Source organism: Odontesthes bonariensis, chromosome 22 (assembly GCF_027942865.1).
Source record: "Odontesthes bonariensis isolate fOdoBon6 chromosome 22, fOdoBon6.hap1, whole genome shotgun sequence".
NCBI classification, from domain to species: domain Eukaryota; kingdom Metazoa; phylum Chordata; class Actinopteri; order Atheriniformes; family Atherinopsidae; genus Odontesthes; species Odontesthes bonariensis.
This window is the reverse complement of record NC_134527.1, coordinates 9,466,867-9,492,921: the sequence shown is the minus strand read 5'-3', so window position 1 is coordinate 9,492,921 and position 26,055 is coordinate 9,466,867. Positions and strand designations below refer to the sequence as shown.

At 39.3% G+C, this 26,055-nt stretch overlaps 1 protein-coding gene across 1 annotated transcript in view; it reads right to left on the bottom strand.

Annotated features, from left to right (window-relative positions):
- grin3a (glutamate receptor, ionotropic, N-methyl-D-aspartate 3A) overlaps positions 1–22,870 on the bottom strand; it is a 49,308-nt gene extending 26,438 nt beyond the window's left edge. The window contains exons 1-3 of the mRNA XM_075456521.1: positions 22,124–22,870; positions 15,479–15,716; positions 15,013–15,400 (exon numbers count right to left, since the gene is read on the bottom strand). Coding sequence (XP_075312636.1) covers positions 15,013–15,400; positions 15,479–15,716; positions 22,124–22,870 — 1,373 coding nt within the window. The remainder of the gene's footprint in view (positions 1–15,012; positions 15,401–15,478; positions 15,717–22,123) is intronic.
- Between the last annotated feature and the right edge of the window lie 3,185 nt (positions 22,871–26,055).

The following is a 26,055-nucleotide window of genomic DNA, read 5'->3' as shown; positions in this document are numbered from 1 at the left end:
TGAATACTTTTGAAAGCTATTGAAGTCTCCTCCTTGTTAAACTTCGGAAGCCAAGCTATGAGAAGTGACCACATAACACAGTGGGTATTTGTAACCCCAAGGGAATGTTAATCACCACAAAAAAAGTACCTGTATGTTTGTCAATTACTAAAATGAAAGGATCCACCTGTAGTCAGAAGGTTAAACTAAAGTCAACTTCAATCAAATCCCTGCAAGGTGCCCATGAATGTTTCTTCTCTATGTGTGCAGGAAGCTAAAAGCACTTACGTCTCTTTATCTGTTCAATACAGCTCACACTAAGACAGTGTGTAAATCAAGTAAAGTTAACTGCGAGATGCGCAGCTGTCACATCCAAACGCCTCTGTATTTGGGATTTACAGGCTTCAATGTGAGATTATGTTCCCCCCTTGGTTCGTTTATACAAAAGCCCCACTTTAATGGTGTAGAACCAACACCAAAGAGGTCTATGATCTTGGCTGCCTCAGTGGCTCAGTAGAGCGTGTTTGTGTGTGTGTTTGTGTGAGAGAGAAAGAGTTTGACAGCATAAGACAGACCACGGTCCAGTGATCAAGCCATCTCTCTCACTGAGCCATGCTGCTGACTGCCTGAGTGTCAGACACCAGGACAGACCTATACACACATACTCCCAGAAAACAGACAAACTTTTTTCCCAAGGGAATGGATATGTTTGGGTGCAAAAAAGAATGCAGGCATTCATTCTGTGCAGGGTGATGCACTGTAATGGTAAATTCTACGTCTCTTAGAACTGCTTTAGAAACCCCCACAACAGGCTTTCCAATACGCTAACCCCCCCCCCCCCCCCCCCAAAAAAAAAAAAAAAGAACAAAACCCCTTCCTCAGGTATAAATGTTTTAGATTCCCTTTGTCCAGGGTCTTTCGTGACCAAAATTGCTGAGTGGTGTTGACTGACCTCTCCTGCAGAAGAAGCTAAACACTTTCCCAGAAAAAGAAAGGTCTATATTTAATTTCTCATCAGAGGTAATAGGAAGGTTAGAAAACCTTCAACGACAGCACACACACCTCTTTGCCATATCCTCAGGAGGTTTGGATGTAGTTGAATTGACCTTTTCCAAAGTATCTTTGTCTTGTCACCTTGCTCACTGGAAAAAAGTCCTTTTCCAGCAACATGTCAACTTTCTTACACCGTGTACAAGTTTTGAGCCAACCTGACAAGTCAACTACTTTGTCTGAAGGTCAATGGCTTCACTTTAGTTTGTAGATGTTAAGCTACCTGTGGAGTGTCTTTTTCCTGTATGCACACACTTTTGTACAGTCTTGACAGGGCAGAGTGTTGGTGAGAGAAGCAAATTTTTTCTAATTTTAGTATAAGGTCACATATTACTGTCGATGTAGTGTTTAGCGAAGACATCTGCCTTTAAAAATGTAATCATTTAAACTCTAAAATGTAACAGTCAGAGTAATGCTGGCAGCAGACAGGGGTTTTCTTTCATGAAGAGAGAAAAACAGCAAAACAAAACCTATGGATTGCTGCAGATCTCAAACTTACTACAGCAGAGCTGTATCCTGACCGGCTACACTTGTTGATGAGTAAGTAGATTTTCTAATTAAAAATCGCTTGCAGAAAGATAAATTACACTCCCAGTTCTTTGTCAGCACTGACTTTTTGGTACGAAAAACCGGGATATAGATTTGCTTTATGTTCGGTATCTGACGAGAGAAACATTGGCAGTAGAGACGTGTTCTATTCTGTATTTGATAAAATGTTGCAATAAAACATACACTGTGATTATGTATCACGTCAAAGTATCCTTTTCTTTTTTTTTTTTACAGGCTGCCAACTCCTATCCCCTCAGCTAAATACACAAAATGTATTAAACACATGATCTAGACGTGCAATGGAAATACATGACTTTGAAAGTCATGCTAAACGGCAAAAGAAAATGAATGATTTTGTCTCCATTCGCACAGATACGTTAAGTGACTGTTTTATGTTTGTAACAATCCATAATTCCATAAAAATTAGTAAGTAATTAGAAGTTGTATCCTGACCAACTTAAAGTGTAAAATGTCACTTTCAAATTAACATATCATTACATAACAAAATAGTATTTTGTCATCTTATTTGATAACATTTTTCCATTTGAGAAATGCATTTACTTAAAGTCGATCTAACTACTTTTCCCGATTATCTCATTGGCACCAAAATAAGTTTTCAGATCCCTGCCTAATTTGGTATCAGAGGATATTTTATGAGGTGTTAATATGTCTGCTTAAATGCGGACACGGATTCTGTACTGAAACCGGGTTAAACATTCATATTGGAGTCAAAGGTCTGACGGGACTTTTTATTTTTAAGCACTCAATTGGAAAAGGCTGTTAACAGCCAGAAGGGGAATGGAATGTTTGATTCATGAACAAACCCCCTTGTGATAACCTTCAAGAATGAAATGGTTAGAGCTACTGAAGAGAAATTTTCTGGCACAAAAGTATTACTTTTATTACACAAAAAGGTTACTTTGGGAAAAAAGTATTCAAAAGGTATGAATTTTAAAATTCCACACATTATCATTGTGTCCGGTCTCCACACCATTCACCACTGAAGCATTTAAGTTGTGTTATACAATGTAGTCTTAACATTTGGTTTAGCCCAATGCTATAGTAATTTCACTTTTCACATATGGAAAGCCAAAACTGCAAACATGAAAACCGCAACAGCAAACAGTCATTTCAGCTCAAGTTTATTCAGTCTCAGTGCTTAGATTCTTTTTAGAATATCAGATGTTGACAGATACCTCTGTAAAGCAAACATCTCAAGTTAACAGTCTACAAGTTGTTTAATCACAAAGGATGAATAAAGTTTTTATACTACAAAAGTTTGTCCAGATGATAAATGAACAGAAACATGTTTGGAGGAAGCTGAATGACAAAACGCAGCATAATGCTGACTGGTCTGAGGGAAAGTGCTTCTGTAACACTCTGGACTTCGCAGGGACTGTCACGCTCGACCTTGCTTTCCACTGCGTGAGGAGCAGCCACATTACCTCCTACATGTTAAATAAAAACCTGGGTTTAACTTTTATACAAGGTGACATGATTCATTTCTCCCTCATAAAATGGTAAAACGATGACATTTAAAGCGCGGGAGTCTTGATGATATTTTAAGCTTAAGAATGATGCCTGGGTGAATCACATCCTTTCACAGCAACATAAACCCAATGTCATGCCTGCCTTGTGCTCTTACCTCATGTGTCACTCTAAAAAGATTTTGAGAACCATACAGGTTGTAACTACAAAGCTGGGATCATGTTAAGAACACTGCCCAAGCAAGGCAAATGAAATGCTCTTTGATTTTCAAAAGTGAATGTTTAGGGGTTTTGTTCTTGAAACCATAATACAAATAAGCAAAAATAATAAGCTGCATGAAAGTGTCTGCTGGGAGTTTTCTGCCTTGTTTTACCAATCCTGAAAGAAGCAGAAGCATAAAGTGTTTTACTTACACTGGCTCAGTGAAGACATGCCTCAGAGGAGAGATGTTTATCATATAGCATTTTCTCTTTATAGATCATAAAGCTGGCACATCAGGGTACTGTCCTTGCCTTTGATGGACGTTCATCTCTTTAAAATGGTTTATATCGAGAGGGATTGTCTATGGTGTGGAAAAGAAATGAATAGATGGATAAAGATAAATGGGTGGCATGTGCCCTGCAAGCTCCCTATCTATTCATACCATCCCCTTACATTTTCTTCTTATCTGCATAAGAAGAGAAAATGTCACTAATCTGTCAAATGGTTTCTGCTCTATTTTTTCTCTTTGCACCTATCACTGTTTTCTGCAAAGCAATCTTTTACCTGGATTGGAAATTGATCATTTCTCACTTTAAAACCATCTGCCTAACACTGTGTAGGTGTCTCTTGTACTGCCAAACCGGCTCTGGCCCTTTGAGGCATGGTCATGTGACCTATGGAGATGTTGTGTATTATCTAGGAGTGTGATGTGAGCAGAAGATCCTGTGGGCTGCACAATAATGGCTCTGTGCCCTTCCTGTTTATATCACATATGCTTGATCAGATCTGCTTGTGTGCAATTTGTAGACTCGTTCAACATCTCAGCCTCTTTGTTTTGCGCTTCTAGCCTTTGCTAAGTAGTTTTTTTTTATATGGAAAGGCACATTTCTGTCAGAGAGAGCTTGGTCTGCAACAATGTTTAAATATGAAAACTTCAATGTAAGTTTAACCTCCGCATCTAACTCAGAACTACTCATTTCCTTAAATGGAGAGATATTTGGCCACAGTTTGATCTTCAACTTATAGTGAAGTATTTAACCACTTTCAGTTCACCGGAAGCAACCACTTGCTCATCCATAATGGTATAAAGAAGGATTTATGCAGTATAGAAACTGCTTTTTCAGTCAGTACTGAGTACCACCTCTACAGCCCTTCCGTTGTGCATCATCAATAACACGGCATGACATTTTGGCCTTTTAAAAATCTTACACAATTTCAAATGACCTCATAATGTGACAACTGATCAGATGTTCCAAGAGAGTGGATCTTGTTGACATGCAAGGGGAGAGTCCTGTTCTTACAGACCTAGGAATAAGGAATAGTTCACGCAAAATGTAACATAATAAGGGACCTTATGTAATTATATAACCCTACAGTCTGTCCACCAGTAATAATAACAAAACCTGCAACACCTCTTGTGGCTGATGTTAAAGTATTACCTTACTCCATTAAGTGGAGCACTAGAAGTTAAGTGCTGAAGTGAAAAAAACTGCTGGCACATTTTAAGTGAGCTTAACATTCCAGAGGTGTTGTACATATTATTTTTGGTGGACAGTACTCCAGAAATAAAGAGCATCTATGTGTCTACAGACGATACTACCTCACTCTTCATGCACCAAAGCAGATTTATTAAGCAGAGCTTGATGAATATTCACAAGCAAAAATATGGCACGCATGGATTCAATTTGCATGTTTGCTACCTTTGTGGTTTCACTTGTGTTGCTCAGACGAAATGACAGTGACTTATCAGTAAATTCATGTCAAGTATCATTACTTAACAAGAAATAAAGAGAGGCAATTCAAAACCTTCATGCCTCAACAGAATCAAAATGGTTTCATCTGCTTTTTGTGATTGGTCAGCTGAAAATTTGGCCCTAATTTAGCACACTAGACATCACTGTTTGGATGATTGTGTCCATCTTTTTGCGTCCATTAAAATGTTTGGGAGTCAAGTCTGACAAATGATAGGGTTGGGTGCCTCTTAGCTTTTTATTTATGATAGGTTAGGTTTCAGCAATAAGCATTAAACACAAATCTAAATCAATCATGTTCATGTTCTCTGAGCCATAAAGGAAAACGCAGTTTAAACATGAAGCCACTTGATGCTGTCATCATTCAGCAGCACTCAATCAGCTCATTGTCATGGTTAGGTGAGTCTTAATTTATTGATGGTGGGACAAGTATTTAGACTTTGGCTACTGCAGTAAAAATGACCCCTTTTTGTGGCCCATTCACAATGTTCACTTTGCCGAAACCTTTAAATAAATTATAATATTATTGGATGGAAATCAAATGTATTCTCACATCCTAAAAGGCTGAACTAATAAAACATAGATCATTTTACCAATATGTCATTAAGGTATCGTTATACCTTTCTACCTATCCTAGCTTCCAAATGTAGTAGACCACCCAGTCCATCCAGTCTACCCATACTGCATCCAGTCCCTCTACAAGGTAGAACAGCCATATTAGCACCACCATCTTGCACTATACCTACTGCCATGAAACACCCACATCTATAGAAAAAGCATACTTTTCATAAAGTAACAGATCAAGAAGAAAGTTGAGGAATACATGGTTTTAGAGGCCTTTTTTGTGAGTAATTAGAGGATGCACATTTGAAAAGTGGAGGATCAAATAATCCAAAAACAAGCAATGGTACATAAACCAACAACAGTCGTTGGTGTGGCTTTCCTTATGTGGAAATTGCTGATAAAGAACAAATGTCTTCGAAGTGAAAGGGAAGTTGCTTAATTTCTACTTAGCAGATGATGTAGCCTACAAATACAGAGGCAATTTGTTGCTAGATTGATGGTGGACAGCATTTGAGATCGATGCTGGTGCACCAAATACAATTTGTCATTTAAACAATTAAACAATGTTACAGTTATTTCTTTTGTACAGTTTGTATAAAAAACTGATTAAGAACACAAAAAATAAGAATAAGAAAAATAGATGTTATGCGGATATAAATGGACATCTATTGAAATGAGGCTACAAATAGATGGACATGTATTTAGCTGCAGAATTTTTTTGGCTTGCATCATCAGATTGTTTGCCTTTACTGCTTGGTTTGATGTCAGCATATGCGCTGAATTTTTCTTTGCTGGCATTGTAGTCTCCAACTTGACCACAAGATGTCAATAACTGTTACACACTGTTACTATAACATTGTTAAACAAATCTTATTTATTCCGATGTTTTCTCCACTGACCATAAATCGGGGTGTATGCTGGCTCTTTGCCCAGAATACAAAGCCTTTTAAAATATCATTTAACATATCATTTATAGAGGCATCGAGTGAATAAGACCCTCTTGAGTGACTCTATTTTTATGTCAGCTGCAAATAAATGCCAAGAACATTTGTCATTTCAGCTGACATATTCGATGGTTGTTGACTAGAAAAGAGAGCCCTATTATTTTTCTTGCTCTGCCTGAATTAAATGCAACACTGTGCAAAAAAATAAACTTCAAACTGAAGAGTGGCAGATTAGTCTGTTATTATGGTGAACTTTGGATGCGTTGTGCAACACAATAAAACTTTGATGAAGCAAGAAAAATAATAGTAGTAATTTTCAGAGTTTGGCTGCTAATAAATCATAATTGACATGCTTATGGCTGTGCCTTCCTTTTGCTCCCACTTTTTTTCTTCTGCCCTCTTACCTCACACATTTCAGTAGCTGTTTTGGCCCAGTTTGTCCTTTTTTTAGATAGTGTGAACTGGTATCAGTGTGGGTGGACCTGCACGCTTTAACGAACTAAGAAGTACCCTGACAATCTTACTAATTACGACCATGTAGATTGTGAGTTCACCTGGTTTCTCTTACTATGTTCTCTCATGTTGCTAGAACTTCCTGGTAATATCTCCTTGTGAACATGCTCCAGGTCCTTATCTTCATGTGTTTCATCAACCACCAACCTCATGCAGCTACACTTTGCCAGCTGTGCCTCCAGCCAAGCCAGCCTTCCCTTGCTCCCACTGCACCACACCTCCAGCTTTCCTCTCCAACATGCCGTCAGCCTGGGCCTTGCTGTCTGCTTTGCTATTCAGGCAGCCAACTCGCTCTTCATTGCTCACACTCCACACTCTCTAAGCTGTCACCCTGCTCAGTCCTTCAACTGCCACTCAAGATTTGACTGCAGATTTACAACAAACCCCCCAAACTGTTCATACAGCCTACGTTTGAAAATCCACATCACACAACCTTAACCGCAACATCCTTTATCCAAGTGACTAGCAACACTGTAGGTATTTGAATTCCGTATTCCAGGTGTAATATTCATGCAGTAAAAGTATGCCATTTTTGTGCGAGTTATGCACAGAATAGTCGAGTATGTCCCTTTTGGTTTATTCGCTTCACATAACACTAAGTGATGTGTCATGAAAGAATTTTCCCACCGGACTAAATGAATGAATGACAAAAAGCGTAGCTCTTAGAGTGCTCAGTAAATGGAACACAGTGGCTCAGAGACTTGGAAAATAAAAGAAAAACGATCCAAGATGTGAGTTTATCCCCAGTCTGATCCCTGCTCGGTCGTTCTTTGTTCAAAGCTTGAGAAGGCAAATGGAAAGAGGGATGAGAACTAAAGTAATAATGAATAAATCAAGTATCAAATCCTACCTGAATAAAAAAAAAATTGAATATTTTGTATTCTTACGAGATATTGTTTTCTGTTGTAAAAATATTATCATTTTTTCTTCATCCATTCATTATTTATCCCAGTTTGTTTGATGAACGACTATGCTAAACATGGAAAATATTGAGTTTGACACGTTTAGCTGAATACGTGTGACTGTTCTCTCATGAAATTCAAGCATTTTATACACCAGGCACATCAGACTTTTCTTTTAGTGGATCAACAGTAAATATCCCCATGCTCACTTGCATAAAACCAAACACACATCCAAGTCTTATGTGATTTCAAATGCCTATCCCAGCAGTCATCAGGCGAGTGTCGGGGCACACCCTGGACAGGTCGCCAGTCCATCGCAGAATCACAGAGACAAACGAGACAAACAACCACACACACGCTCACACTCATTCCTAAGGGCAAAGAGGGGGGAGAGGAAAAAGGGGGGTTTGGAATGGCAGGCATTGAAAACTAAAAGATTAGACATGTTGATGGTGTGAAGCACAACCTTTGTCGTTCATTTCAGTTTTTAATACCGTTAAGATAGTATTTGCCATTAGAAGAAACAGGGATATAGTGATGCTCTTATCAGAGCGCACAGCCTTTTTCCCTTCATGTTACACAACTCGGATGGCCAGTTCTAGCTTTTCTTGCCCTTGATAAACCTCATTCTTCAGTTAAAAAGTCAATCACTAAGAGAGAAAGATGTTTAGAGTCCAAATTGGTCTCTTTGATTGGAGATAGAGAGAATTATGAGTTGTTTTAGAGGCTTCACACTGGGTTTCACTTTGAGTTTTGCCTCGTTTATTTGTCACTGCTGCTCTAGAGTGCCCAGTGGGTTCTTCAGGTCATATCTTAGCCCTTTAGCTTAAGTAACAGGTCAGTGCTATGAAGGCTATTTAATGGAGGTGTGTCTTTAGCCTGGAGTTCTCAGAATTTTTCTTTAGATCTTACTTCTGACTCGCCACATGGGTTGACAAACTCGGGGCTTCCAATACTAATCAAACAAATGTGTAATGCCAGATCCATCTGTTGTATACACCCGCCAGCTACGACAGATGTTTATTTTTTTTCTTCAAAGAACAACATAGCCATTTGGATCTTGATTGACTATCAGATCTATCTACCAAAGTAGCGAGGAGCACATTTACACAGTATGCAACAAGAGCTGAATGAGATTAAACATCACCATGGTGACAAAAAGCTGAAAAGACGATAATTATTTTAAATTCATTTGATCAGAGAAAGAAGTAGATGTACATAATTTTTAATTGTCACAAAAATATATATGACAAGTACCAGGAGTGTATCTATCCTTGTTTTTTCTGTGACATTTTTGAGGGCTGCCCTTCATTTGTTCCTGTCGACCATTCCACCTTCCTTTACCCATTATTTTTGATTGGCTATTGATTTTTATCTAAAGCACTGTACTCATCATTCACCTAATGATAGTTCCGTTAGCATCGGAAATTCTACAGTAAGCCCTTCATCTATTACATCCAGTATTCGCCTTTACTGTAGGAGTCCCATATCTAACATCTGTTAATCAGTTTTATCACATTACTTGGAGTATAAAAAGCTGATCAGAATGTTGTTCTAATTATGTTTTCTATCATTTCTGGCATCCAGGCCCTGTCTTACTTATTCATATGCACTGGAGCTAATTCAGAATCTAGCACGTGCCAAAATCCCCTTTTGTCTGAAGACAAACAACTATATGTCATCAGCTATCTCCCCCTGTGGCTGGCAAGTGACTCTGCTGCAATCATAAGTCCACGATAATCATGCCACATATTCCCTGAGGGTCTACATGTCCATCCAGGTGATGGCCAAAGCCTCTTAGTTGTTCATCTGTCACTTGGTTTCTGGCTTCAATACCACTGTGATGACAACTGCTCCCTGCAAGTTGACCCATCTACCAAGTACCTGATAGCATGACTCAACAAAAATCTGACTTCATCTGAAATGTATAAAATAAAAATGACAACAGCTGTAACAGAAGAAAAAGATTTACAACATGGAGGTCAGGTGCCGAAAATTTGGAAATTAAAACGAAATCTTGACCAGAAGCCAAAGAGCTGCTGTGCTGTGGTGCACCATTGAGCTGACAAGCTCCAAACTGAGTAGGCAACTTTTATATCAGCTATTTAGTCATGTAGGGGCAACTTTTATATCAGCTATTTAGTCATGTAGGGGACCTTATAAATAATGCCACATTTTACTTTTAAATCTTAAGATGAGGCTTTGAGCTCCGCTATTTTTTCTTTTTGGAATTTTCTTTAAAAAAAAAATAAAATCATGGAGCATATATACAAATGTCGGACCACTTAAAACAATCCAGGGCAATCTTAGGTAAACTACACACTACTTACTTACTTCTACCAAAACAGTAGGCTATATAAGGGGAAAAGAAGTGATGTAATAAATAATCAAGTTAGAAAATCAGTTACTTACACCACATTAGGAAAAGTTTGGATTTCTTTATCTGTCTCAAAAAGGAGATGTGTGAATTATTATTTTCTTTTGGGTTACAACTTCCATCTCTCAACCAAATTGAGAGCAACAAACAATTCTAGTGCAACAACAATTATACCAACTATACCCGCTTAATCCAACTTTCCAATGGGAGGATTTTTTAAAACTCAGTCCTCAGTGTATTTTTGTGTACACGTCAAAGGTGTGTACAGGTTTGGGGTGTCTCAGCCTACTTTGCTCGTACCCTCTGTTGCTTTGTGTAATGAGCACAAACTGGAAACTATTACAACAATAGTGCCTGTATACCTTTTTTTTTCCCCTGGGCTCGCATCGTCTTTTTCTGTAAAGTTATGTTCAGCAACTTCATCTTCTGTCCACACAATCAAACTATTGTTTTGGTTCTTAAGTTTGTCCAAAGAGGGATCAGCTGTCCGTTTATAAAAGAAAAGGAAACTGAGTTATGCTGTCAAGGCCTTAGGCACCCAAACAAACTTGATCTCTAAGACAGCTTTTCCAAGGTCTCAGACTTTAATTAGTTCATTAGAGATATGGCTTGTTGACAATCATTATTAATCAATACACAGGTGGTGCAAATTTCAAAGCTCTATAAAACTGTCTCGTCCAACTTTGCCCCAACAACAGCAGCTACGGACTTCTCTACGCTGCTGGCCAGACTGCTATAAGAAATAACAAAGCCTTTTCTGTTTTTTGCATCCTTAGTTTGAAATGTAATTAAGAAACTGGAGTTATTAAAAAGATTGGAGGTCAACTTTAATTCGGCAAGATCAAAATAACTTTCTGAGAGAAGTGCCCATAGGATTGCTAGAAAGTCTGATCAAAGTCACAGTTTGACTGCAAAAGAGCTTTACGCAGACCAAACTCACTCAGGAGTAGTGGTTCACTCTGCTCCTCTTCAGTGACTTTAATAAAAAAGCCATTTGATGAGACTCTCTACTGCCTCCACAACAACATTACAGCTAGAGTTTGCAAATCAGCATTCAAACCAGCCTTAAACAAGTCCCGAAGAAGAATGACGTTGAAATCAAATATTTGTGTTTATTGAGCAAAAGTAGGTATGGAGGGAAAGGGCTGCAGGATTTCATTTCAAGTGCACTTATCCAACCGTTAAGTGCATGCCTGGGAACATCACGTTTCGGCTTATATTTGTTAGGGCCTGTGGATTTTTGTGGACTTTGTTCTTGGATTTTCTGGGTTGTGTTTCTTTTCTGTACTCTTGTTTGTGTTTAGTCATTGGCTTAAATCAGATTTTATTCTATCACTATTAGTCTTTATTTGCCTTTTAGTAACTCTCATGGTATGTTTAGTTTAGTTTCTATTTCTCACTCATATTTCCTCAGTCTACTTGTTCTGGTCATTTGCTCCAATCACTCAACTGTGTTAATTGTCTCAGCTGCTAATCATTCACCAATCACTCTCCTCTGTATTTAACCCTTGTGCGGCCTTAACATTCTGTTTACTCCCCTTGTCCTATGGGTCAAAAATGACCCGCCCTACCAAAGCCCCAAAATAAAGCAACTTGATTGAATTTTAAATCCAAAATCTATTTTGTATGATGAAACCACCTGTTATTTATCGATTCAACTCAATTCAATACATTTTTTATCATGTATTTTTTGTTACACAATACAAAAAGACAATCACCAGTTTTCAGGATTACACTTTTTTTTTTACCACAAATCAACTGTCAGTTGGACCAACAGTTTTCTTGTTTTCTCAGTTTTCTTTTACATAATAAAGGTTTATTATTGCTATTATATAAATGGGAAGTCATTACTTCTGAATTAATTATATTGAAAGGGGAAAAAAACAGTGAACTTTTTTCTGGTGTTTAAATGTTTTTATAATTCACGGGTCAAAAATGACCCATAAGACAATCTTTGTACCCTAGTGGTGTACAGCCCATATGGAAACATACACAAAAATAAAGTATGACTTTTTCTAATGATGGGGTCCCTTTAGGAAAAGCCATAAAATTTCAAGTTGGAAAAAGATAGTTTACGGTATTTTTTCTACGGCTAAACATGGTAGTGGGTCACTTTTGACCCGCAAGACAACAGGAGGGTTAAGCTCCCTGGTTGTTTCAGTCCTTGTCAGATTCTCGTTGTCAGTCATCATGGGGTGCTTCGGTGTGCTTGTATTCTTGCCTATAGTCATATTTTCAGTTTTTCTCGTTTAAAGGTTTTCTGGCTTGGTCCATGCCTTTTTTTTTGTAGTTTTAAAATAAACCATATTTAGTCACTCTTCAACAATAAATCATCTTTAACTCAAAAACATTCCATTCTTTACTTGTTTAGCAATCCATATGAGTAGAAATTTTGACCAGCTGTGTCAAAATGTTTGTGTGCTTCTGTATGGGTCACTTAGAATTTTGCTGAATAATGTATAGTTTAAAAATGCTAAAAAGGAATATAAAAAAAGTTCTTCCAAATAAATGCAATATCCTGGGCAAAGCTTTTGCTTGTTGATCTTGCCAATGTCTGTGTTTAGCAATGCACCTGTATGAAATTAAATGCAATGGGGGAAAAAAAGGAAATAATCACATATGGATGGTTTGTTGCTATATAACTATTAAAAGGGAGTACCACTTATTGTGATATAAATGAAAATTAAGGTAGCTAAGTGTATCTGACCAATCAACCACTCTGTCTTTAGTCAGATGAAAGATATTTCAAATTGGATTAGGAAAATTAAGATGACTGTTGACCTCCAACAATATGTGAAACGGTACTCGATGATAAATCAGTGATCATCTTGACTCAATTTATCTCTAACATCTGCACTCCAGAGAGACATATGAAAATTGGAAAAAATAACAAGTCGTCCCTGTGACATGACTGTTGTGGACGGAAACCGTTCGTCTTTGCCGTTGCATGCATCACATGTGCAACATCAAAAGTTGCTTTTAGTCTCTACCAGTGATTAAAGTACATCATACGTTACAATCCAATACACACAGATATTCCTGACCTCGACATATGGCTGACTTTTCCAAATTCACTGTGTGTAATAGATAAGATTGAGTATCCCATAAAGGAAACTAGATCCTGGTAAATTCTTTGCCATCACACAGTCATTGACACGACTGACAGGGTAAGGGTCCTGCTTGATAAATGGTCTTTGTTTTGCCATTTGTAAAACACTCACAAAAATAATAAACAATAAAAAGAATAAATAAAGTAAAGAAATGTCATCTCGTCATTTTTATGGATTCACGGGTTGTGTGGAGGATCTTTTCAGCTAAAGTTGAATTCTACATGTAAGGCAGTGCTGTGTGACTGCTCACCCCTCCCCACATACACTATGTTGACAAAGGGATTCACTCACCCATCCAAATAATTAAATCCCAATCACTTCCATGGCCACTGGTGTATAAATTCAAGCACCTAGGCTTACAGACTGCTTCTACAAACATTGGTGAAAGAATGGGTCGCTCTCAGGAGCTCAGTGAATTCCAGTGAGGTATTGTGATAAAATGCCAGTCCAAATATTCTACAGTCAACTGTCAGTGGTATTATAACAAAGCGGAAGCGATTGGGAAGGACAGCCACTCAGCCACCAAGTGGTAGGCCACGTAGAATGACAGAGCGGGGTCAGCGGATGCTGAGGCACATAGTACACAGGGGTCACCAACTTTCTGTCAATCGCTACAGACCTCCAAACTTCATGTGGCCTTCAGATTAGCTCAAGAGCAGTGCACAGAGAGCTTCATGGAATGGATTTCTATGGCCGAGCAGCTGCATCCAAGCCAAACATTACCAAGTGCAATGATAAGCGTCGGATGCAGTGGTGTAAAGCAAGCCTCTTAAACTGCAGATAAGCGAATACTTTTGGCAATGTATTGTATATTTTACCTGTGCAGTGACTTCTAAATACAATTCATCTCTCATTATGATTTTAACACACAGCTGAAGCTATTGCGATTGTACAGTGGGCATTCAAATACACTGCATTCTTGTGAGTGCATTTGTTTCCTTAGGAAAGTCCCCCTCATATCTGTGAAAGAAGACAGAAGGGCCCAGTCTAACCAGAAATTGTGAAATAGAAATATTTGTCATTTCAAATATAAATGAGTTACACAATCCAGTCATGACATTTTGGCAGGCAGTTGTTTCATATGGGCAGAAGCGGCCTCTTGCTTGACAGCCGATGGCTTAATGCCACCCATTAATTCCTCCTTTTGGAATTTTTGTCCCTGTCAACTGTTGACATCACCACCGCATCTTTGAGCCTTTATCGTAAACCAACGTAATAACTTTTATTTTCTGTCATGAGATCGCATTGGAGAGGAGCAGAAACATTTACAGCTCATTTGAAAATGTTGGTGTGATTGGAAGGAAATCTTAAATAGCGACAGCTAAGAGGAGATGACCCAAGTAATTTCCCCCAATGTATGCCTAGTTATCAGTAACATGGGGATAGAGTATATATGACAGCCACTTTAAACTTATCCTTACCACTATTGTTGTCTACCTCTGATATTGTTGCCCTGTCTTGAGGTCTATATGTTTGTCTTCTTGAAAGCTCTGCAGAAATGTTGTCATTTTCCTGAAAGCATAATCATCACATAAGTGGACACAATTTAAGAAATTGATGTCATTGGGTGACATAATTTCCTACCTTGCCAGGTATCCCCCTGAGCTGCCATTGCTCTGCTGTGCATCCATACAGTTGGTAGTTCCAGGTATGAGTGCCATGGCAGGATTTTCTTGGGCGGCACTACTCACTGCACGTGCTATCAGCTCCAATGAGTCCAGGACATAGTGATCCAGAGAAGGTGATCCCATGACCCCGTGGGCCAGAAGCCCAAGGGGTAACCCCTCTGTTCTCAGCTCAGCCACATTCTGGCTGTCCCCCAAGACCCAGTGAAAGTCTGGGAGTGTTATCCTTGTAGCTAACGTCCATAACCGGCGTACCTCCCGGATATCGCACCCAAAAGTCAATACTCCTCTTGTTGATGGGATTTCTCTCAGGGCCTCGAGCTGTTGCATGAGGGATTGCTGTTGGTCTGATTTAAAGGAGGAAGAAGACGCAGCATCAGAGAATAAATCGGGTGAAGGCACTGCCTCTGCTCCCACTGGGATACCTGATGCTCCTGTTGAGGATGAATATGAAGATGATGACAGTGTTGTTGTCAGGTTGAGCAGAGTGCCCAAGTGGAAGCGGGTGTTGTTCTTGATGAGCAAGAGGAAGTTGCTAATGTTCCACTCCTGGCATAGCAGAATGCTGATGTCCCACCAGCCATTCATCATCAGCAGGTGGTACAGGAGATTGGAAGATGGAGCTTCCACGGTCTGCATTGCGATTTGTAAATGAAGAGGATTCTGTATGGAGTATTGGATGTTGAATAAGAAGATGGAAGGGGAAGTACAGAGGGATAGAGTACATAGTAAAACAAATGGAAGGAAATAAATTAGTATTGGTGATGGGAGTGATGAACAATCCGTGATGAGAAAGACAAAAAGTTGGTATGGACAGTAGGAGGCAGGTAGATGAAAGGAGAGATAAAACAATAGAGGATTGATTTTGGATTTGAGATTATTGTGAGAATTATCAACAGAGAAGTCAGGGGCAATGATAAGAAAAAAGTTGGAAAGTGATAAGAGGAAACAGTGAAATGTAAAAGGAGACATGAGAAGAATGTCGGATGAAAGAAGAGAAAGCAAGATAGGTTTATAAATCCAACAGGAAAGTGACTTTCAATATTTTAAATTCAGTTTATATCTAGAGGAAAAAACACAGTCTGCTTTATGTTATGGATTTCAACTTAGCCTTTCCTGCTCCCATGAGTATCGTTACTCACATCATAACAGATACAGCTATTTTTATGTGCAGGCACAGTTTTTCTCTATTACTTGAAGAAACACGAGAGGGATTTGTTTTGAATGATGCTTTATATATTAAATTAATTTGCGCCTGTGTTTTTATCTTTGAGTTTATTTGCATCTTTGTGAACCACTTTGTGACATTTGTTCTTGAAAACGGCTAGATAAAAATTAAAAAAAAAAAAATTGTGGCTTACTTAAAGCAGGGGATTTCCACTTGTTAGCACAAATAAACACATGACAAATGTGTCTGTTCCTCTTCTCTGAGTAGATGGCACATTGTTTCCATGCAATACAAATACACAGGACCTAACAGAAAGGATGCTTAAGTTTGAGCGTTTGCTCATTCCTCACACATGTTGTAAAATGGGCTGTTCCATTTTAAGATGGGAACAGCAATCTGATAGAGGACCACACAGGTGAGATTAAAGGTATTTATCAATTTGACACAGAAAAAAAACTCACAATGATGACGACACAAACTGCAAATGGTCTTTTGCTCAATACCTCATTCACACAAATTCAGAATACAAATATGATTATTGTGCATTCATCAAGTCAAGAGAAGCAACAAAGCAGCTCAGTTTCCTTTCCTTTGACGTTATTCCTGCATTGTGTCAGTGTGCAGTTCCTGTGGAGTCACATATTTAGCAGGCTGAAATGGCAAACTAAGTTACAGTTGTTACCATGTGGTGGTATAACACTCTGCTCAAAGAACCAAAGATACATACAATTGTCGAAGGTCAGGTCAAATATGGACAGCTTGCAGGTGATTGTGTAACACAAGCAGAACCATCTCACCAATCTACTCACCACTATAATCAGATACATAGAAACTACACACGCAGTGCATTTTGGTAAACCATAAGATCCCTTTTAAAGTCCTACTTGCAAAGTCTTGTAATACTTTATATGAATTGAAGCGCCATTAGCTCCCTGCTCTACCTCTGTAAGCCTCGGCAAATGGTAGCAAACACACATGTGGGTTATCCAGTCGATTAGTAAGTCAGCCCTTCTTTGTTTGCATGCACACACTGTAACACACACAAAACCACACACACTTAAAAAGGCCACGAGCAACTCAGCCTAATTGACTTTACAACTTTTACACAAGCTTTGCACTAAAAGTCCATTAGATTAATCTATTGGTTAATTCAATTTAGCCCATTAATCACTTCACCAAATAGCCATGCAAATAGGACATAATTCATCAGCTTTTCGAATATCCAAGTATGGATCATTGCTGTGACAAAAGCACTAAAAGCATTACTACATGTTTTATTTTAGATTTAGAAGTCAAGGGAGGAAGATTGCAATGCAGTCCGCAGGGCACCAGGCTCTCACCTTCTCTCTTTGCCCATGAGGACTGGAGGATTGATTTTTGGCCGCAGCACTTCTGCACCATAATCTCCATAAATCTGCAACCTTCTCTTGGTTCTTCATCCAAGTAAAAAGGAAATAATTTGTAGAAGGTTTGGATGCAAGTGCAGTGAACCAGATAATTCCAAGCTGTGTCGCTGTGATCTCTTTCATCACTTTTTGCTTTATTTTTGTGATTTGTACACAAACAAAACAGAATCACAATGAAATGATTGTTGATTCTACTTTGAGTGGATGATTAATTATCGAGAAAGCGTGGAAACAAATGTTACAAATGGTATTTTTAGTAGCGAGAAGTAGCAGAAGATTGCCTTCTAAAACCTCGTCTTGCGGATGTTTTGTCTCCTTGGGCTCCTCACAGTTTTTCTGACTTAGCAGGAAATTCTTACAGACAGCCCTCCAGGAAGAGCAGCTATTGATCCTTAGCCTCTGCCTCTTGTCATCCTGACCTCCTCGTAACAGGCTGGGATCCCAGTCGAGGCATTTTTTTATCGATTGGCATCAGGGTCACTGAATACACCTTAAGTCCTGAACTTAAGTCTTATGTTTTATATCAGCTGTGCATGCAACAGGAGCTTGTCAATTTGCTCACTTGTTCGCTCACTGGACACACCTGAGTGTGACGTCTGGAATGCGGTTCTTTAGAGGATACTGTTATGGGTCCTGTTCAATGTAATGAATAAACTGTATGTTTTTGGTAATTTTGATTGAAACATCTGTTTAAACTTATGCCACTATTTGTGTGTCATATTGTGTAATTTTACACTGGTTATATTTGGCCTAGGATGGTTGGTTTTCGGGGTGGAAGGATGGTAGGATTTTCAGCTGAAGTTTATTGCCAATGTAAAAAAAAAACTTGTCTGAGTCCAATATCGTAAAAGGCTACAAGTTTATGAGGAATGAGTTGTTTACAATGGCAAAAATGTACTTTTTTCCTGTTTCTGTTCTGAATTCTGTTCAGCTAATTCTCTCTTTTAGCCCCCCCACCCCTCCTTCTCTGAACTGAGAGCACCTCGATCACTGCCTGCAGCAGGTAAACCGTGTATGCCTACTTCACACAATCCCACTCTAAAAGCTTTCTGTAAAGACATTTTTATCCATGAAAATGTTTGGATAGTTATCTATATAGAATAAGCGAGTGGATAACCAAACGCCATGCTGCACTATGTGATATTCTATCAAATTGTTTGACAATTGTTTATTACCATGTTGAAAACAAAAAAAGCTGCTTAAGGAACAGTGTGAGCAATGTTGTGTTTTCCTTTGTTCTAACTGCATTGCAGAGCCACTGTGGTGTCAAATATATACTGTACATGTCACTGGTTTTAATAACTTTAATATATTTTTAGTGCAATTTGCAACTGAGTGCTGTAGGATAATGCAAGTAAAGGATTGATACTCGTTACCTGTAGATACTCAAATGACTCGTATCAGCAACAAGGACAAAATAATCTTGATTGGGACAATCGCTGTTAATGCTAAAGCTATTGCATGAACTTTGAAAAACTGTTACTTTTTGCTTGGTTTTGCATATTAGATAAGATTGAATAGTTGTACCTAATAAGCATGTTACACTCTGTGAATCTCACGTATGATAATAACATTATTCATCTACATGTCTCACATTTCACAGTTCGCTATACTCTAACTCCAACATATTTGATGTTAAGGTGTTAATTTGTACATGACTGCGTAACATAGCTACAGAAAATTGCATATAAACTTCTAATTCTCAGAGGAGATGCTGCACCTTACTATGCTGTCCAACAGACTGCAATACTGTGGGTCAGAATGGTGATTTATATATTAGATATATACTTGAGTCCTCAAATAAGAGACTCCTTCTCTGTGCCAGAGTTTCTTTTTCCCACAAGAGTTTCTTAGCTCCTGCTCTTTAATATGCTAAATTCTCAACCCTTCACTGCTATCCAGAACTCCTCACCACAACCTCCCCGCTCACTTTACTCTGAGGACACTTTTTCCTGTGCTCCATAAGCTCCATATTCTTGACGCTTGCATAACAAAGTCTGAGCAGAACACACTATCAAAGATTTCTCTGTGATCCACTGTATCATACAGACTGTGACAGTGAACTCTGTCTGACCTCTACTATCAACTTTGATGGGATAAAGTGGGGTAAAGTTCAAAAGAAAAGTAAGAAGCAAACAAACACTAATGACATCCTCTCAACACTGAAAAAGCTTTTACATTTTGAAATCTGTTTTGGAGAAATTGCTGTCGGCCTTCATTTGGGATTTACCCGTGAAACTGGATTGGGTCAGAGGGGAGCTGGGCCATTTCTCTAAAAATCTCACATGGGCACTGCACACTATGTCTGGCAGTCTGTTTTTAGTCAGTTTTACCGCTGTTCAATCTTTCGTGTATTCACCTGTCTCCACCTACCTCTCCATCAATCGCTCATTTTATGTTGGTCAGCATTATCTGTTCATTTCATTTCACTCCAGAGAACCAGTTTTAACTTTAAACATCTGCCGACCCCTAACAGAGAAATGCTTTTTTTGTGCACAGACCAAGAAATTGGATATTACACAACAAACAGTAGACAGACACAAGAATAGCTCGGTGGGTGGCAAATGACCCCTCAGTCCAACTAATTGGTTTGGTTGCGTTTGCGTCCATGTGTGTTTCAAACAAGATCCTTCTCTTTTCCCCTTCCAAAGATAAGGTTTTTCATGAAGTGAAAAGGGAGACACGTATTTTTGTTAGTTTGTACTCACTGACATGCAATAATTGCCTTGTATTTGACACACAATTAAAGATGTTTACAGTGCATAGTTAAACTGAATCATGTGTATGTGAAAGGATGTGTCGACTTGTTCTTGAGAGCAAGATTTCCTCTTTACCACACACATAAATACTCACATGCTTATCAAGTGTTTTTCCAACATGGAAACTACTGAGTTCAAGTTTGTACAATTTAAACTCATTTTATTTTACCTTGCCCTTAATCCGAACACATTCTCTACAGCAAATTTCTAATTTCTCCTTTTGGTACAAGAATCTGATTTTCAGCTCATTAATTGGCTATACGTGTTCCAGCTCCTGTATACAGTCAAGAGGGATCTTCACTTCACAACATTAACTAAATAGTTAGCAGTTGTCTTACTTTAGCTATGGATGTAGAATAGAAATCTACTTCAAAATATTCACTTTGAATAGTTACTTTATTTGAATGTTTTTTTGCACCAACCACTTCTAGAATTGGAGGCAGTATATAGCTCTTTTATGTCTACAAATACCCACTACTTCCAAGTTCTCACAGCCTGTATACCTAATTAAATCATTTTTAGAAATGTTACTAAAATTAGGAAACAATGCCACTGACTTTATAATGTTCATGTAACATGATGTTTTTATGTTAAGTATGTATTGTTTACTGTCTACAACAGGAACTGTGCACTAATATTCATAATTGAAAGAGAAAACAAAGTTTTTTTCCAATTCAAAAAACAATAAAACCCATAAAAAATGTTCTCTAAGCTGCAGTATTCACTGTTCATTCACCTCTGGAGCAAATTGCAGAAGATTTATCCAGCCAATACGGTTTCTGCATGAGTGGGTTCCTTCTATTATGCCACACATATGATGGTGGATGTTGCATATGAAGAGATTTGGCTTAAAACTGATAGTGCTGTTTATTCATGGGTTTCTTAAGAGTTTCCTGACTCACATTTCAGCTTACACAACCAAATATTTTATGATGGACAGAAAAAAGGGCAATTTATTATAGACAGGGAATATTCCAGTACAACATGGGGTGTTAGTGTTTGCAATCAGGTGAATTTAAATTTCACAGGTACTGAGATGCTTAAATGTAGTATCACACTGGCTGGGCTCTCGAACCATGGTGCTAGTGAAAGATCATTTGTTTAGGCATGCATAGTCTACCTCAGGGCATGTGCTTTGTAATCAAACATTTTTAACTTGTCTGTTAAAGAAGAGAAAGAAGCACTCTCTTGCCTCTTTTCTGTACAGATACAGTAAGAATTTGGAGATTTCAGCACCGTGGACAGAGCACGCTAATCCTCTTCCTCTGAACCAGTTGAGGCAACAGCTTTTGTCACCACTGAAGGTTAATTTGAGTTATTCAGTCAAGAGGGATCAAGATTAGAATCAGTAGCCTACTGCAAAAAAGATGAAGCTAATCCTGAGAGATTAGATTTCAAATACATACTCTACAATGAAAAAAAGGAGAAGAGGTTGAAGATTAATAGCCGCAGGAGGAACCGTGTCCTCCTCCGTCAATTGCCTAAAATGTCTGTCACTGATTTGTGACTTGGGCGATGAACCGACAACAAATGTATTCTGTCTAAACTAAAGTGCTTGCCTACGTGGGTGGCATTGTTAGACTTCCTCTGTAAACTTGTAGTCTGTGTTTTCGTTGGCATTAACATCTGGCACACCTAAACAGACGCAATCCAACGGACTGTGGAGGGTGAAATAATCAACAGTTAACAGTTCAGAAGTAGCTGCAAAATAACTTTTTCTCCTTTTTTTTCTTTTACCTCACTGTGGCGCGAAAACTCCCTCTGCACAACGCTGACTACAGGCACCTGAAGCGCGACTGAAACGAAATCCAACTTAACGAGCTCGTCCCGGTTCCTTGGAAAGGCGATCATGGCGGAAACCCCCTGCACGACCACCGTGTGACACACGCTCTCCAGGAAGGACAACGGGTCCTCGTCCTCTGGGATGCCTGTGAAAGAGTAGGAGAACGCCGGCAGCTCGCCGAGCGCTGTTCCAACAGCCATGACAACCTCCATAGACAAATTGTAAGGTAGCAATCCAGCCCGGTTCAGAGCCTCGACGGCGTGCAGAACCGAGTCACGGGGTGAGAACACACGATCCTCCTTCGAGGTGTTTCCCTCCCGTTGTCGCGACTGGCTTTTACTCCGATTCGTGCCCCGCTGACTATTAGCGGTGACTCTAGTCCTGAGGCTCCCATATCCAAGCGCACCGGCACCTGTTTTAATCTGCTTTTCCAACTCCAATTGCTGTTCTCCCATCCAAGCTCCCTCCACTTCCCAGTCCTCAGAACCGCTGCCAGAAGCAGCGGACTGCAACCGGGGCTGAACGTGCAGAGCCCCCACCCGAACCGTGTGGCCGATTCGTTTCAGCACCTGGCAAGGCTGCGGGTGCGAGTGAGCGCAAGGCGGGAAGAAAAGGAGTGCGCACAGTAGTAAGCGCAGTGGTGGTGAGACCCCAGTTCCTGGTAGAAGTGCCGGGCTGGTCATCACCATTGACTTCGTCATCCCGGCTCCTCAACAGCACCGGATCCCCTGTCCAACCGCACAAAAGCCGAACAGCAGGGCCGTTCCGTTGGTCCCCCTGCTGGCCCCCAGCCTTTGGCCCTGGTGCGGCACTCAGACCACCTGCAGCCCCCTCTCCAACTCGCGTTAAAGTTACGCGTTTCTCCTCGGACACAGACAACAGGCTGTTGAGGCGCAAGATCAGGCACAAGGCGCGCATAAGCAAAAGATGATCCCCAAAAGTGCTGTTTTTCATCTCAAAGGATTTTCATAATTCAAGCCAGCTCATTAACCAATTCGGGCAATCAAACGAGAGAAAATTCACATAATCCACTAGCAGGAAGAATATATGAAACAGATTGTGTAGACAAGCCCAGGAGAAAATGTCGAAAAGAGGTTAATGCGCATCAAACACAATCCAAAACAGTTAAATCCACCACAGCAAAAAACATGACGGCGTGATGGATTCGACGAAAATCACCCCATAATCATCCACAGTGAAGGGGCGAAGACAGCAGTTCTCCTTCCCGGTACTCGAGATTGAAATCCCCCCTCCCACCCCCCGACTGTTGTTTAACAAGTAGAAGCTTTGAAGAGCGCACGCGCCGCTTGGCTCGAGCCAACCTCTGTACTGACACTTGCACTAGCTAGACCTCCGGCTTTTTTTGTGCACACTCCAAGGAGATTTATCCCTGTCCTACTTCGGACGATTCAACAGTGTCAGGAGGATGTGAAATAAGAGCTCAATTAAAGTAAACCACAACACCATAACAAACTCACAAGTTAAAGTGTTTGTTCATTTAAAAACGCATTGTCAGTCAAATTAACAAAACAATAAATGGAATGCTACTACAGTTGTATGTTCACATCTTTATTACATTGAATGGAATAATTAGAATACACGTTCAGGAAAGGGTTTCACTCCTTGTAACTAGACTATCTAAAATGACACACAAGATGAAAAAAGAGCTTCTCAAAAACTGGTGGAATATAGGGATATATAGGGACTTTTTATAATACACAACAAAAGCTTGAATTAGACACAGGCACATAGAAAATGAGTATTGGTGTGTATACTGATCAACTTGTATTTAGATATTATGAACACCAACAACATGATGCCAGGAAAAGTTGGCAGAGAGGTAGTTTACAATTGTGTAACATCATCCCGTATTTTAATTACACCTCTTTGATCATTTTGGTTCTGAGAATACTAATTGTTGGAGTTTTTCAAAAGGAATCTGTGTCCATTTTTGCAGAATACAAGATTTCAGCAGCTCAACAGTCCGTGCACATTATTGTCTGATTCTCCTTCATATCGTGTCATACATTTTCAATAGGACTGCAGATAGGCCAGTCTGTGCAATGAAGCCATGATGTTGTAAGTTGTGCAGAACAAGGTCTTTCATTGTCCTGATAAATACCTCCCGGGAGAAGACGTCGCCTTGATGGTGGCATATGTCTCTTTAGAATTCCAGTATACCCCTCTACATCAATGGTGCCCTCACACATATGTAAATTACCCTTGCTGTGGGCACTAATGCAGCATCATATCATCACAGGAGCTGGCTTTTGCATCTTTGACTGATAACAGCTTGAATGGTCTGCCTCATCTTTAGCACTTATAAAACTCTATGTCTGATTTTTTATGATAACAGATGAATAGACTCACATGACAAAAGAACACATTTCCGCTGTGTTTCTGTCCATCTGAGATGAACACGATAGTGTTCCTGCTCTGGTCTTTGGGATTTCGGGTTCAGATTTGAACTTTTCCTTTTGGTATCCAAGTGAGAAAGCCATGGCAATGTCTGGGTCGAAACGTTGATCAATAAATTTGGATGCGTATCGAGCTAGATTGTGAGCATCTCACCAAATGTTGGTGTGCTGTACCTTTCTACTATATATCTGTGGATATCTCTCTCTCCTTTCCCTCCGACCTTTAGTTAACTTCTGAGTGACCTAATTGCCCTGCACCTGATTTTCATTTACTGATTAACTTCATCAATATTTAAGCTTCTCAGTCCCTTTGTTCATGCCACTTTGTCACCACTTTGTTTGCAGAGTGTGTTGTCGATGTCCAGTCTGATTCCTGTCTTGCTGTGATTTGCTTTTTGGATTTTCCAATTTATGGACTGCCTGCCACAGCAGCACTTTTGATTGCAAGAATGAGAATTAAATTTAATTTGCCTCCTCTTGTGAGCTGCATGTGGGTCCTCACCTTCTACAATTACACTCATCAATAGCGTCTTTCACATATCGATTAAAAAAAACAAAGAAACGACACATCCTTGTTAACCCGTCACTGTTCCTCCTCGTAATTCACAAATGTCAAAAGTAGGAAACTCAGCCCCGCATCACTGTGTGCTTACATACATCAAGCCAGCGTCACAGAATTAGCTAAAAGAGATCTTATCCAACAGTAGACTCCAACTTTGGTCTTTACCCTCTGGGATTACACACTTTCTTTCTTTTTTTTTTTTAATGATCAGTAATTATCTGAGTTGGGTAAAAAATGATGAGCTACAACCCATTCTTGCTTGAAAAGATCTTGACACCCTCACCTGTCACCACATAAACTGTGGATTGTGGAGTCTTGTAGAAAGGTGTTCTATACAATTTATGCACATTTGTCTGTCTTTGCCTTTCTCTCCTAGCATTTTCGATTGTGTGTTCGCATCAAGCTCTAAATTTGTTTGGAATTGGTAAATACAGTGAAGTTTGTCAGTGTCAGCATTTATTAGGGTTTGTAAATCATAACTTTCAAAAAATTTAATAAACATTCCATTTCAACACCATACACATCTGTTCTTAATAACAGTTGTATTCAGACATGTCCCCCATTAAAAACTGTTGAGGGGTTAAACATTAAACTTAAACTTAAAACATAAAACATAAACTTTTGCAAACCCATAGATCAGAGGTTCAAACAGATCAAATTACCAGCCTAAGCTGAAATAGCAATACCCATTAATGGTTGGTTAAAAGTCTGATCTAGATTATATAATAGTAAAAGTGCAGTTTAAAATGAGAGATACTGGATGGGAGTAAAAGGAAGAGGGAGACAAAAAAGGTTTTGACGTGGGATAATCAGGAGGTGGTTACTGTGGTTGGCAGAAAGAGGGAGAAGCAAACAAACAGCACTGGAGGGAGAGGTGAATGAGAGGGGGATTGATGAAAAGGAAAAA